A 15630-nucleotide genomic window follows, 5' to 3' on the forward strand; every position below is an offset into this window, starting at 1 on the left:
AAAGGCCAAAGCACAAAACACAAGAAGACTACTTGGTTTCTTGAATAAAAAAAATATCAGTATTACATCCATTTTATATTAATTAATATACAAATTCTTAATATAAATCTTGTTTCCATTTCATGCAAATGTTTTGTAACCAAATGAGATAATTTCCCACTCTCGTTCCTTGTAATATGTACTGAAAGTAAACGAATTTTATTTTCTTTATTACCAAATATTTGTTGTAAGTATATTTTTAGTAGTTGAATTGAAAAACATATCATCCGATTGGTTCCTATTTTATAAATAAAAAATATGAAAACGGTTTTGGTTTGGTTTTTATTGAGATATTTAGTGTCATGTAAATATATATACTAGTGTCTTTTATGTACATGTGTTGTGTGTATCCAATGTACAGTTCATTAAATAAATAATTCTACCTTTTAAAATTATTAATTGGTGAAAGGTATAATAATAATATTATTTTGATATAATTTGATCCTGTCAATCAAGGAATACGACTAAATTATAATCATAATTTATATAAAAAAATTTATTAAATGTTTAATTTCATGTTTAATTTAATAATACTTGATAGAAATTAGTGATTGATCATATTCAATTTGAGAGTGGTAATATTGAAAATAAGTTGTGGCAATTTTTTTTAAAAAAATGTTGGTGTAAGGGCAATATGAGGAACAAAAGCTAGGAGACAGATTTTTTATGTAATAATATAGAAATACAAGATAGTATAAATATTGGGAATAAATAAATAAAGAGTAGGTATCTTGTGAGACGGTCTCACGAATCTTTATCTGTTAGATTGGTCAATCCTACCGATATTCACAATAAAAAGTAATACTCTTAGGGCATCCACAACGGTGTGTATTATCTAAGCCATGTCATCCAAATATCCTCTCAGTTTAAATATTCACCATTACACATCATTGATTTATGTGCCATAACAATACCCGGTTATAAATTTATAACCGGATATTGTAATTTTTTTTTAAATTTCTTGAAACAAGCGTGATTGAGACGCGCTTGTTTTTTGAATCGAGTTTTTTTTGGACGAGATGAGTCGAACTTCTTTTTTACCTCGACCCAAGCTTTTCACTTCACGCTTGGGCTTCACCTCGACCCAAGCAGCTTTTTTTTATTTTTCTTTCATTTTTTTATTATTTATTTAATTATATTTAATTATTATGTGAAATATAAATAGACAATTAAATGAAAATAAAATATTAATTAAAAAGACAGTGAGATCCATAAATATTTGGTTGGTGTGATATTTGATTATGAAATATGAGATATTCGAGTAGAGAAATATTTTATTGATGACGTGGATAGGGGATCACAAATATGATGATCATAAATATTTGGTTGGTGTGATATTTGACTGTCAAATGCGAGATATTCGGACCCGAAGCTCTTTCCATGGCCCCCTTGGCACCTAAATCTGGCGACGCCATTTTCGCTAGCGTTGAACGCGTGGTAGGTTTACTAATCGTTAACAAGCCCCAACAGTTTCGGTGGCTTTTGTTTTTGAATCTTAGTTATGGATGTTTTTACCATTCAAATCTTGTTCTGCGACTCATATTGATGTTAATTTTTATGTAACGTTCTCAGAATGCGGAGCTTTTCACTCTGACATACGGTGCTATGGTGCGCCAACTGATTACCGATCTGGAAAAGGTTGAGGAGGTTAACAAGGAGCTCGATCAAATGTTTGTAAATGAATCTCTGCTGTGTTCTTATTCTTCACCTATTATTGAGAGGATCGATTCTCCAGTCTACTATGTTGATAATTGGATATTGTATTTTCTGAAATTTTGTTTGACTTGAGGTTGCATTTTTTGAAAAAATTTCCGTTTTAAGCGTTGCAGGGGCTATAATATTGGACTCCGTCTAGTTGATGAGTTTCTTGCGAAATCAAATGTTTCTAGGTGTGTCGATTTTAAGGAAACAGCGGAAGTCATTGCAAAGGTCGTGTCTTTACTGCCTAGCACCACTTCTTCTCTATTTCCTGTTCTCTGCTGGTTCTTTATTTTGTTTACTTCAACAATAGTGGAACAATTTTAACGATTTAAAGCTTTTATCTTTGGATTGCATTTTTGTTTCTCTTATGTCAAAACTGGTTTTGCTTTGTTTCTCATCAATCAAGATAATGACTGTTGCCTATTTTAGTGCTAATGATGTAGTTTTTATCCAATTTGAGATCTAGATAGCATTTGTATTTTGTTTGTAACGCCCCAGATTTGACGACTGTACTCACTGTACCAAGACGAGTCTTTCCAACATACTTATATACTCACTCACACGCACCCTAGGAAACTTCCCAGGAGGTCACCCATCCCATAATTGCCCCAAGTCAAGCACACTTAACTTTGGAGTTCTTATGTGATAAGCTACCGAAAATAAGATGTACCTTCGTGATATGAGTAGTACATATCAAATTTTTTAAGCCCTCTTCAACTGTACAGTCCATTACATTGAACAGTCTCGGAATCCCTCTCATTCCGGTGTGGGATCGGTTCATTCATTTTCCCTCCACCTAGAAGCCTGCCAGGAGCCGCTCATTGTCCGTGCAACCTCATGGCACCGGCGATCACCCCCCGCCCTCTTCGGCCCCGGGCCTCACATGCCCACCAGCTTCCGCTTGGTTCGTCCCCGAACCACACCGTACTAAGAGAGGTCGGCTCTGATACCAAATGTAACGCCCCGGATTTGACGATTGTGCTCACTGTACCAAGACGAGTCTTTCCAACATACTTATGTACTCACTCTCACGCACCCTAGGAAACTTTCCAGGAGGTCACCCATTCCAAAATTGCCCTAAGTCAAGCACGCTTAACTTTAGGAGTTCTTATGTGATGAGCTACCGAAAAGAAGATGCACCTTCGTGATATGAGTAGTACATATCAAATCTTTTAAGCCCTCTTCAATTGTACAGTCCATTACATTGAACAGTCTCGGAATCCCTCTCATTCCGGTGTGGGATCGGTTCATTCATGTTCCCTCCACCTAGAAGCCTGCCAGGAGCCGCTCATTGTCCGTGCAACCTCATGGCACCGGCGATCACCCCCCGCCCTCTTCGGCCCCGGGCCTCACATTGTTGGTTGCCCATTATAGTACTACTGATGTTTTAACTTTCTTCCAATCTTTGCGGAGTTATTATCTAGCATCCTAGTTCTTACAGCAATAGCATATTAGCCTGAACCATGGCAGTTATCAAGGCTAAGTAAGATTCCAAGCCTTGGCACAGCAAGGTGCAAACCAATGTTTCAGTTAAAGGGAAAGTCTTGAATGATGCATACACCTTGTAACAAGGTACTTAGAGTTTTAGCAATTTGCAGTACAGTTTAAGTTTATGAATTTTGTGATTTAGTGGTGAAATCAATTGATTATGCGTGTCTTTGAGTGCTGAAATTTTTTAAACATGATATTGTATTGCCAGAATCTATAACTTAAATGTGATTAAATTACAACATTTCAACATGTAGTAGCTAAAATTTCTTGTATTTCACTAAAATTTTAGGAACATATAATTTATATTATTTGCTTTAGTAATTCTGGAATTTTTGTTTATCGTTCAACTTTTACATTTATATTGTAATAATCATCCTTATTGATAAAGCCATGGATTCTTAGGTTCAAGGCTAGGTTCTTTTATGATCGCGTAATTCCATGTTGAATCCTTTCTAAGATTTAGAAGTTTCAAAACTTGACATTTTTAATGGCAAGGGAAAGCAGGGGAGAGTAGTGTTTGGAATGATTTTGGAATTGGGATTTTAGTGTTTTATGTAATGGAGGGTAGTTTAATGTTTCATACAATGGAGGAGGGATAGAATTGAAGTGTTCCTGGTTTACGCACTGGAGCGTTTTAGGTGATTTTGGGCATGGATTCAGTTGGACTGGGCCATTTGGTTGTTATTATTTTAACACGAAGAAGCACGCCTTATAGCGCTTTAGGCGTAATTTGTTCCGGACAAAAGAACACGGCTTTTGAAAAGGCTGTGCCCATGGGCTGTCCTGGGTGCACTGACTTTGCCTGGCTGTGTCTATAGCCTGGATGAGCCAGGTGCACGCCTTCTAATAATGATGCCCATGACACCTTTAAGAAACCCGACGAGGGTGAGGTTACTTAATAGTTGGATGTCCCTGAATTTTTATGGTTCTTTAGAGTCTTTGGATCTCTAGTTTTGTACCTTTCATCGACAAACTGTTGCGTTCCATTCGAATTTCGTATTTTTTGTTGGTTTTGATGATGTCCTTCAATGTTTGGAACATTTAAAATATTACAGCTCTCTATGGCTATTAATGAATTGATCCTCCTGAAAGGTGCGGTTTTTTGCAGGGATTATTGTCTTATAGCTACTTGTTGATGCCTTGATGGTTGTAGGAAGATTGAGATGCAAAACTTGATCATGAACTAATCAGGAAATTTGAAACGCAAATTGCTTTCACAGAAATAATTTACTTAAATAGCTTCTGTTATTTGTAATTGGTTCTACAGTTAAGAATTTGAGAAAGATCTCGACTGGAAGCATGCTAAATTTGTAAAGAGAAATGAGCATTAAGCAGTTCGAACATCGACTTTATGAATTTTGATGATGCAATTGTGCTATTATAGCTCAATTTAATATTTTGGTAAGCATGCAGGGTTTTACATCTGGTAGGCCTTTGGAAAATGAAAGTTTGAGGCTTCTCTAATTGCCCTCAACTCTAGACTACTCTGAAACTTCATTTTTAATAGACGAAGAAAGCATTGGTTTAATTCCAAATGGGTGTTTTGTTCACCTAAAGTACCTGAACAAAATGCTTTTATAGTTAGAACACCAGAAGAAATATGAAATAAAGGTGTTTCACACTCTGTTTACTTGATCATGATTACTCGTGAGGAATGGCTTCTCACTCATTTTATGATTGGTTCGATCTAGGTTGACTCTATTTAAGTTTTAGCTTTTATCTTTGAATAAATTATTGATGACTGCTACTGATGAAAGATTATTATCTAAGCCAATGCATCAGCTGAACTATTCATCATGCTTCTCTTGCCCTGTTGACATATAAATTCCCCTTTGAAAAGATGGCACGAATCTGAGTACTGTAAAAAAAAATGTTTTATTGAATCCAATATTCAAAACCTGTTATGAACAGGTTGGATTCAAAATGTTCCTGGGTATCACTGCATCTGTCACGAACTGGGATGTTGAGGGAACAACCTGCAGTATAATTTTGGAGGATAACCCACTTGTAGATTTTGTCGAGCTTCCTGATACCTGTCAAGGTCTTTACTATTGCAATATTCTAAGTGGAGTAATCAGAGGAGCTCTTGAGATGGTGAGTACATCGGTCTCTATTATCATCTTCTCATATTTGTTTCAATTTGTGTGTTGTGTGTGTGAATAAATTTTCAAAATTTAGAATGATCAATTTGGATATCGACCCTCTTGGCATGGTCATGTCATATCTTACATAATTAATCCTCTTAGCAATTGTTTAGGAGTATGAAGCCAAAATTGGAAGAGTCACTAACCATAATGTTGTTAAATTGAAGACGGTAAATTCATCTTCTCAAATATGTGCTTTAACAGTAACCATCGGGTGTCCCCTTTTTTCATATTATCATGGAGTTTGTTGTCTAGTTACTTTGAACGGGTCTTGTACGCCTGGAAAATGTCAAGCAATGTCAGTATTCTCTCCATGACTATCCTAATGGTAAAACTTCAAAATCGTATAATTCGTTGTTTCTTCCCTTGTTTCAGGTTTCTATGAAAACTGAGGTCACATGGCTACGTGACATGCTTAGAGGGGATGATGTATTTGAGCTGCAAGTTAAGCTTCTGAAGCAAATTCCCGAGGAATACCCTTATAAAGACGATGAGTAATGTGACTCATTCGCCTCCAGGTACACAAAATTTCTTCCTACGTCTAAATTTGATGGATCTCGCATCTTCTTTGGGTTAAGCGACAACCATGTCCTCTTTAATCTTTTGACATTTTTTCTTATCGAAGTGTACCCTTCTTTGTAGCTGTGGTGCAACTTTAGAATTATTAGTCCTTACTTTTTAGCAGAAGAGGAAAAGTTGAACCAAATAATTGGTCCTTAAGAATACATAATATGTGGCCAATCAGTTATTCCTGTATCGAATGGGTTGGCTCTGATGAGTTATTTTATAGGACATTGAGTGATTATTTGATATCAGATGATTATGTAGCAAATCATCTGCGTTTCGGCTATTTGGGACGTCGAATTTCGGGCATTCCTTTTGTAATCAACTATGCTACATTCTCGTAAATTCTCCTGGCTAATACATGAGCCAACTAGTTATTTCATTTTACAAATTTTTTTAACAAAATAATAATGTTGGACAATATAATGAAGGTCAGTATTCGCTATTATTCAGTTATTTTTGTTAATGTTCAAAAATGGAGATGGAATGGTACACGGTTTGTAAAATGAGAGGTGGAATCGAATTTTTATCAAAAATAATAACAAATCTATACTCATTAGAAGAGTGATTTCACACATGTATAGTGTCAATGGGTCGATTTGGTTATTTGTTGAACATTATATACAATAATTGGAGTGTAAATAACATTATACATCATGATCGAATTGATCAAATCTTAATCAAACCCAAATTGATCCAATTGATTTCATAGTACTATGTTGTTTATACATTAACATTATTATCTATTCCTATTTAGACTAAAAAGCATGCAAAAGAAGTTTTGTGCCCCCAAATCATTAAATTTGGTTTGGAGAAAGAATAGCCCGATGAGAATATATATATATATATATACGATGCTTTATAGCCTAGACTAGAATTGATATTTGTTATATTAAAAAAAGAATTTGATATTTGTTGTCCATTTATGATTCATAGCAAAGATTTTGCTGTGATATTTTACCAATTTTATAGGCAAACTTGTGTGAGACAGTCTCACATGTCGTATTTTTGTGAGGCAGATCTCTTATTTGGGTCATTCATGAAAAAAAATTATTTTTTATGTTAAGAGTATTATTTTTTATTGTGAATATCGGTAGTGTTGACTTATCTCACAGATAAAGATTCTTGAGACCGACTCACAATAGACCTACTAAGTTTTTAAATTAGCAAATTGAGCATTTTGTGATTTGGGTTTATTTACGTGTAAAATTTAACCAACAAAATCATCGAGTAGTTCGATAACGATAAGCCATATTAATGTGTAGCTTAAAGTTAATTTGGGCTCCTTAAGAATTTCTTATTTCAAAAAATTCCTAATCCCTTTTGGTTTATTTATGTCTCTTCTTTCTTTTTCTTCTCATGCATTGATTTTGTCGGTCTTGGGTTTGTTAAAAGTAACTAGATAGCATAATTGGATGTGGACGAGATACTTTTATTTATTTAAGAAAAAGTCATAATCACCAATCATTAACACAAATTATTCGACCATTCACACTTCTTTTTCCACTAAATTAAATATCAGCTACGACAACTAGCTTCAACTAGAAAAATAGAATAAATGAGAAAAGGTGAATTCATAATATCTAAAGATTAAAATTATGTCAAATATATGTTTTTGTGTGTTTGCAATATAAAACATGTTTGAAAGCCTACAATAAATGTGGGATTAGGAATGGCAGAGTAGATTCGATGATAACTATTTAAACAAAGTCATATTTTACTCCAAATGTCATAAACAAAGTCGTCCTTAGTGCCAAAGAAAGGAGAATACTAGAATATGCAAGTAGTTGGATGGTGCCAATCGGGGGAAAAAAATCATTTCAATAAAAATTTGTGTCATTATATGTGTTAAAAGAGCGTACAAACGCGGGCGCGCGCGCACATATATATACATGTATATATGTATGCGTATGTATTTATAAGTGTCTAGTGTTTGTTCATAATTCTCGATTACTTTCAGAACCATCGTTTAATGTTGAGTATAACATAATCTGATAATCACTTGGCATGATATTTTAAATTCTCCATTTTATTTGTGACTTTTTTTTAGAAAATATATAATAAAGCTTACCAATTTGTACTTCTTTAAGTATGAGTTTAAGTCAAAAAACTAATTTTTATAGATTAGTACATTTGTTCAATCTGAATTTGAGTTAATAGAATAGAATAATAATCTTAAGAGTGTGTTCAAATGTGAGATGAAGTTTATAATATTATCTCATAGTTTTGCATGATGATATGATGTTGCAGTGTTGATATAGGCATAAAAAAGATTTTAAAAATAGAAATAAAATATTAAAAGAAATGAGAAGGGTATTTTCACAATGGACAAATTTTAATGTTCCACCATGACTTGCAATGTGGCAGGCAAGGAATCTAACCAAAATCCACACTTTTTTTTACAGTTGACACTCCTTTTTCACTTCACTCACCTACTTCTCCTCCAATCCTGCCAAAAGTAAAAGCTTGCAATATTTGCCTTTCTTCCAACATCCTTGTTTCTTGGTTTCTTTTTTCCTTCCAAGTTTACTCCATCTTTAGTTACCTGCATTGAATATATACAGTGATTGAACATCTTTAGTTACCTGCATCGAATTGAATAGACCCAGTGATTGAACATCTTAAATTTGAACCAATTAGACAGACTGATGCATACTTTTTTATCCCAGATTTTTTTTAACTAGTAGATATGAAACACAAATGTCGCCATTGAATGTTTATTTCATTTAAGATTGATGTAAGGAATAAAACATATGGCAGGCTTTAAATGACAATGTAGGGCACACAACCTGTAAAACTACAGAAAACATACATCTAGTGCTCTAATCATGGCTTCCCATTTGATTTTAACAATAGTAATAATAGTGAGCGCAAGTAAATTTTATTCTACATTGTTCTGTGGTTGTTTTACACTTTCATCAAAGCTTGGGATAAGTTTTACTTTCTCTTCTTTATATACAAAGATCATCTTTTGACTCTCCATTGTTTCCGGTTTAAAGTTGGTATGTGAAAGTCAAAAGACTACTAGCTTCCTCTATAAGTGTCCATGATAAGAGTCTCCCCGTCTCTCTTTCTCTATTTATATATAGAAACCAACAAAGTGCAATCAATCATATCATGGAATGGAAGGGAAAATCCTAGTCCTAGCTGATAAAGATGACTCTTTAGGTAATGTGACTCATCCAACTCAGTCATAAAGAGTTCTATATTCTCATATATGTAAATGTTTTGAACATATGAGCAGGGAAAACCCAGTGAACGGAGGAGGTGTGCTTCCCCTCGAAACATAAAAATTAATAAAGTTCATCAGGGTCCGCTTAGCCTAGAGTCCTATAATGGACAAGAAAAGGTAAAATATGCAGAGGTTTAATGGACCAAAAGTAAAAGTTACTACAAATAAGTGTGATCGTCCATCAATTTGTAATAAAAAGAGTGACCTCTTTATCAAAGATTCAAACATGGCATGATTCATCGTGGAAAATAGAAGGGCCCTTTCATTCATGGATTGAAGTGGAACAGGTCCCCAAGTGCACCTACCCTATTAAATGAAATGACTGATACACCCCTCGTTCTCCTCCAGGGTCAGTATCGGTGAGCAGACAAAATGGTATCCCTACATACTTCTTTGTTTTGTTTGGCTATAAATATCTCTCATCTTCCCAAGTACATTAAAATTAAAATTATGTCAACAGCCAGAGGTAGTTGCAAGCATTGTTGTTTCTGAAAGAAAATGACAAGACAGAAGCCAAGGGAGCTACTAGAAACAGAACATCTGTATCTAAAAAGTCATTTTATTGGGGAAAAAATTAGAGGAACCAAATTATGTACCAATTATATGCTCATACATGGGACCGGTTTTGAACTTTTTCATGGGGAGGATTTGAGGACTATGTGTTCATGCTTTCATCATAACGTCGTTACCATGAACACAACAAAACATACCCATAAGTTGAGTACGCCCATGACAGCCATAGGACGGGCATAACCAGCATGAAGATTTCAGACTGAAGGTGTTTAGTGTATATTTACTTTTAAATGATATTATCCTTACATTTTTTAAATAAAAATGAATCGTGTATGTGAATCTTAAGGATATTAGAATGGTTGCCACCATATTTTTAGAGCCAAAACATTCATTCACAAGTTAGGGTTACTCATAAAAGTAGCTAATTGGGTTCTTGGAAAATCATTCCTCACTTCCTCTCAGGCATCAAGTTCTTGCAATGTTATTATAATTAAGAAGTTATATTATACTCTTTAAATGTTTTGAGTGGAGCCTTGTCGATATCATCAGACAAAATAATGCAAGCAATAAAGAAAATGTAACGTGACCATTTAATAATAATAATGCAATAAAGAATAATAAAGTAGTCAAAGGCAGCGAGCTCACCATTTTCAAAATAAGTAAAGTTTGTTTAAGAAAGTTTTGGGGTAGCTTGCTTGAATGCAACAGTGGGAGCTATTCTACAACTCCTCCTCTGATGTTCTAACACAAGTTGTTCGGCAAACCAGTCCAGTTTCTCGAAATTGCTTTCTTCTCCTATCCTCTTCCCATTAAAGAGGATCGATTCAACGTTCTTCTGCTTCAGCATGTCATCAGCTGCTCCTATTAACAATTTTACTTTGCTCGGGCTAGCGTCTGAGTCAGTAGCTGCACCATATCGGTTTGTATTGGATCCATTAGCCTGCGACTGGTAACAAAAAAAAAAATTTGTTAGCAAATCAGCGAACACTCTGGGATGTAATTTGAAAAATACTGCTTAAATTCCAAAACGGGGACCTTCTAAACTTAAAAATCATCAATAACTTTCACAAAATTCCCATACAGAGCCTTGATTCTGAGTAAAAAAGTGTTTGATGCAAAATAACCATGTAAAATAAAAAGGCTATAGGCGTCGGGTGCTTTACACCAATGCTTAAGAGCTAGCTTGATGAAAACCAACTCAGTCAACTGCAAGTTATTAGGCTTCGGTATTTATCAGATAATATATCACAATTTCCCATCTCAGTATTATATTCAAGAAAACAAGTGGGATTTAGTTATCAAATCGTTATCATTATTATTAGATTATTCCCTAAGTAGCCATATGCTCCAACAGTATAATTTGTGTTCAGACAATTCCAAATCATGTCATTCAAATGTACATAGAGTATTGTACACCTGATAATGATTTAACAAATAAGACAAGAAAATTATTTTGCACGGCTAAAATCTGGTGGCAGGACAGTACAAGAAAATGAGGAAATAAACCCCACTCTACTCCTGTTATCAGCAAATTTAGGTTCAATATAGAAACGGCAAAAAAAAAAAGAAAAAAAGTAAGGACCTATTCTAGTAATTTTCAGATCACATTTTTATCCCCCCAAAACAAATGTAATCATTATTTTAAAAAATTGATTTCTTCGGAACATGCGTTTTGTTGTTGACTCATAAATTATGGTTAGGGGGCCAAAAGATAAAATATTAACTTAATAACATTTTCTTGAAATCATTAAATTGCTAAAGGTACACTGAATCATTTAAATGCGTGGTCCACATATTCATTTTCCATCGTGAACATGTTAAACACTTCAGATTGCTAGCTGCCTTTCCTTGTTTTGTCACTAGAAGAATTATCTTAAAAACTCACAATAAAATTTGACATATAAAGGTCTATAAACATTCTGATATTGTGAAAGGACATTTTACAGGAGCCAGTCAAATAACATGTGACTTTGCTGTAAAATTACAAGAAGATAAACTCAGATTAGATATACAGTCTGTCAAACTTTAAGTCGAGGCATTTTTTTACCCTTTTCAAACACAGAACGTATTAAATATTCCGACCACAAAGGAATTAATGAAAAATATATTTGCCAACAGGAAACATTTAATACCCGGAATAACTGCACTTAAGAAGGCCTGGAAAATTATACGCGTGACTGTAAAAATGGAGCATCTTCTTTCTATATTGAACCTAATTCCCTACAAAATCTAAGACACCCCGTGAAAATACTCACTCATCTTGAGTTGGAATTTGGCCAACACAACACCATTTGCCAAATTAACAACAGGGTTCGAAAAGCGGACCGTGAATAAGGTTTTATCACCCCAAAACTTCCAAACTTCAAAAGAAAAGAACTTGAAACTCGTTAATAAAATTTGGTTTTATCATTCCCATAAGTAATTTGAAAGCTCAAATACAACATAGAGAAAAATTACCCTCTTAATAGAATTATCCATGTTTCTAAACCTTTAATTAATTCTCATGAAAGGATGGTGATAGAAGAAGACGTGGGCCAATATAAAATATATGAATACAAAAACTTTGCCCTCCACCATTATCATTTTACATTTCAGTTTTCATCCAACTGAATAAAATTCTTGACTCGTAGAATAGATAAAATCGTTTTAAATCTGATAAAGATCGAATATAAAGATAAAAAGGCTCCAAATTCAACGACATTCGGTGGGAGACCGATCTTACCAACCAAGACTTTTGTTGCATTAAATTTAATGTTGTTAATTTTGTACCTGAACGCGGACGTAATTACTGACACGGCTCTGACCGAAAGCCATTGCCACGGCGTGGTCCACTAGCTCCGCCGAGCCGGAGCCGGAAATGCGAGCAAGAGGCCGAGCCCAATCCTTTGCCTTCCATTTCTTGACCTGTTCGTAGTCGAAGCTGCCTGACAGAAGCTGCTCGCCGGCTCCGAGTGAAAGTACCATGACGTCCTCAACCCCCCTTACGAAAGGGAACTCCTGTTTGTTATGTAGCACGTGCGTGATTGCCGCCGCCGTGGGGTTGTTCATAGCCAGCCCCCCGTCCACGGCCACGCAACGGGTAGCCCCGTCAACCGATCTCATTGAAACCGGGTCGAATATCCCGGGTTCGGATGACGTGGCCATACACACCTCCCAGAGGTTGAAGTCGAAGCTGTCTGTTTCGAGAGCATCAGCTCTGGAGAACAGAAACGGCGCGGTGCTGGTGAGATCATAGCATGGAATCAAAACCGGCTTCAGCGTGTCTTTCAAGGTCAAGCTCCGTCCGGTTTTCTCATCCTTGAACGCGTCTCTCATGGCCTTCTCCAAGCCGGAAGTGGCCGAACCGGCGACGCCGGTTTTGCTGAAAACCCGCTTGAAGATATTGCCCTTGGAGTTGCGCGGTTTCGCGGAGCGGTAGAATTTGTTGCCCTCGGCCGCGAGGAATTTCCAGGTGTCGTCGGCGTCGAAAATCGGCCGCTTCTGATCGTTGGTGGCGAACAGCATGGCTGTGAAAATCCCACCGACACCGCTGCCGGCGGCGACGTCGAAATAATCGGCGACTCTGGCGTTGGCATCCCCCGACCGGTTTTTCAATGCCGTTTCCAAATACGCCAGCGCTTTTCCCGATAGAATGTTCTGCATCCCACCTCCATCAATGCTGAGAATGCATATCTTCCCTCTCTGGCTCTTCATAGACTGCACCCCATTTTCAACGGCGTCATGTCTTTGCGGCTGCTCCGGTGGTATCTGCTTTGGAACCCAAAACTTCTGATCATCGCGGCCAAACAAGAACTTACTCTCCAATATGGAGAAAATCTCATAGCTCAATTTATCCGTATCAATACTGGGTTCTTGCATTTCAACCGCATGATTGTTAATCTTTTCAAAATCAGCACACGCCATTAATTTCTAAACAATATCTCTTCTCTTGACACCAATAAAATCTGTTCTCTTCGTGTCTTCGCATATATGAAATGGGATTGTATGTATATCCCGAGATCGCAGGCCTCAAAGTTCAAACGATCGATCAAAACGAAGAGGAAGAGGGGGATTCGGCAAAGAGAGACGCAACAAACAATATAGAATATAATTCAGTTTCTGCACACCAATGTTTTGTTTTGTTTTGGCTTTTATAAATTATTATTTTTTAGTATTATTATCCACAAAAATGAAAAATTAAATAAATATATTTTTACAATAAAATTTAATTAATTATACGTCAGTCAGTATTCTAAAACAGAAAAGCCACGAATGATAATTTTAATTATATCAATCCAGACAATTCATTAAATCTAAAAACACATAAAGATGTATGACACTCACAATAAATTTAAGATCTGATTTCAACAAGTGTCACTTAGTCCAAACGCAGGTCTCAAAATTATCTCAAGACTGAGGATATAAGTGGCGAGGATCTAGGATGCTGCTGAAAAACAATATAGTGAATGAATTATAATACGTTCAAACCCGGTATTTATAGGAGAATACACGGACCCTTGATGGGCTTTTCTTCCATTTGGGCTAGGGATGGGACGGAGATAGTGAGGCCATCCATGGGATATCAATGCAAAATTTAAAAATAAATATATATTTTTTTTAAAAAATAACTATCAAAAGGAACCATTAATTAACATTTAGGTGTTTTTTTATGATTTTGCCGTCGATCGATTAGTTAACCATGGACATATTTTAATAGATAAGCATATATTAGATATATTAAGTTCTCACTGTAAATCCCGAGACGTTAACTTTTATAGAAAATCATAATAAATTAAATTAAATTTCAAAAACAAAAAATATATTAACTTAAATTTTTATCTAATAGAAAATAATAATAATTGTGTATTAATTTTTTATCTACAAATCTTGAGCTTAATTGTATTATTTTTTTCCATGTTTTTGTAAAAAATTTCTTCAAGCTTCACACTCAATCCTCTTTTTTCTCGCTTTTTAGTATATATTAGTTAGTCTGCACACGCGATGCGTGTGTGTACAATCTTTTTTATCATTGTCGATGTACTAAAGTGAAATTTGACAAATTATGGAGGGGCTAAATTGATATGTGAATTGTTGAAGAAAAAAGTGGGTGTTGAAATTAAAAAAAAAAAAACCAAAAGTGTAAGATTAGTATCATATAATAGTAAAGCTGGAAGAAAAAATTAGGTATCCTTCTAGGTGGTTACTTCCTAAGTGATTACTATCATTTCCTCATTTTAATAAAATGGAATAGATATTGCATTTAAACGTGTGATTGCCCGGTTTGGAAGTTTTCCTACTCCGAACTATTTTTGTATGTTAAAATTGTAATTTTTATCGAAACATATATTAATTTCCCTAGTGTTATACACAAAGAGATAAAGCTACTCATAAATTTTACACAAAACTTTCGTGAGAAGTTCTCATTATTCAATTTATTGAGATATATCTTTTATTTGAGTTATATATGAAAAAATATTACTTTTTCTATCGTAAATATGAATATGATTGACTCGTCTTACGAATAAAAATATGTGAGACTGATTCACAAGATATCTATTCATATAATTTAATGTCGAGAAAGATGAACAAACCATGAATGGAACTCTCTTTATTTTGTGTGTGTGGAAAAAAAAAGATGTTACATGGATAATGTTGTTACTTGGTAAATATAAACGGCGGTAATTTTAATGTATTTTATGTTTGACAAAAACTTGTATAAGACTGTCTCACGGATCGTATTTTGTGAGACAGATCTCTTATTTGGGGCACCCATAAAAAAATATTACTTTTTATACTAAAAATATTACTTTTTATTGTGAATATCTTTAGCATTGACACATCTTACAGATAAATATTGTGTATTACTTTTTGTCGTTGGCATTGGTTATTACGTACGTCCACGTCGATATAGATTAATTAATTTATTGAGAAATTAAATTTTCTACCCTCAAAAACTAACATATTAAA

General features: G+C 34.8%; 2 protein-coding genes across 7 annotated transcripts; one reads left to right on the forward strand and one right to left on the reverse strand.

Annotated features, from left to right (window-relative positions):
- The first annotated feature begins 1389 nt into the window (after positions 1 to 1389).
- On the forward strand, positions 1390 to 9447 carry LOC142548857 (uncharacterized). Of its 4 annotated transcripts, none has more exons than XM_075657460.1 (6): positions 1390 to 1476; positions 1612 to 1709; positions 1869 to 1968; positions 5143 to 5325; positions 5751 to 5893; positions 9184 to 9447. In XM_075657460.1, exons 1-5 carry the CDS (start codon positions 1420 to 1422, stop codon positions 5871 to 5873), a joined length of 561 nt encoding a protein of 186 aa, XP_075513575.1. In that variant the 5' UTR covers positions 1390 to 1419; the 3' UTR covers positions 5874 to 5893; positions 9184 to 9447. The 4 variants fall into 4 exon arrangements, with proteins under 4 accessions (XP_075513575.1, XP_075513572.1, XP_075513574.1 ...); XM_075657457.1 differs by lacking the exon at positions 9184 to 9447 and adding an exon at positions 6018 to 6309; XM_075657459.1 differs by lacking the exon at positions 9184 to 9447 and adding an exon at positions 6192 to 6309.
- LOC142548855 (patatin-like protein 6) lies at positions 7204 to 13773 on the reverse strand. Of its 3 annotated transcripts, none has more exons than XM_075657455.1 (3): positions 12454 to 13773; positions 10330 to 10624; positions 7204 to 8484 (listed from the first exon to the last, which is right to left on the reverse strand). In XM_075657455.1, exons 1-2 carry the CDS (start codon positions 13585 to 13587, stop codon positions 10355 to 10357), a joined length of 1404 nt encoding a protein of 467 aa, XP_075513570.1. In that variant the 5' UTR covers positions 13588 to 13773; the 3' UTR covers positions 7204 to 8484; positions 10330 to 10354. The 3 variants fall into 3 exon arrangements, with proteins under 3 accessions (XP_075513570.1, XP_075513568.1, XP_075513569.1); XM_075657453.1 differs by having other exon boundaries at positions 10330 to 10630; XM_075657454.1 differs by having other exon boundaries at positions 7204 to 8524; positions 10330 to 10630.
- Positions 13774 to 15630: the final 1857 nt, after the last annotated feature.

This window comes from Primulina tabacum, chromosome 6 (genome assembly GCF_025594145.1).
Source record: "Primulina tabacum isolate GXHZ01 chromosome 6, ASM2559414v2, whole genome shotgun sequence".
NCBI classification, from domain to species: domain Eukaryota; kingdom Viridiplantae; phylum Streptophyta; class Magnoliopsida; order Lamiales; family Gesneriaceae; genus Primulina; species Primulina tabacum.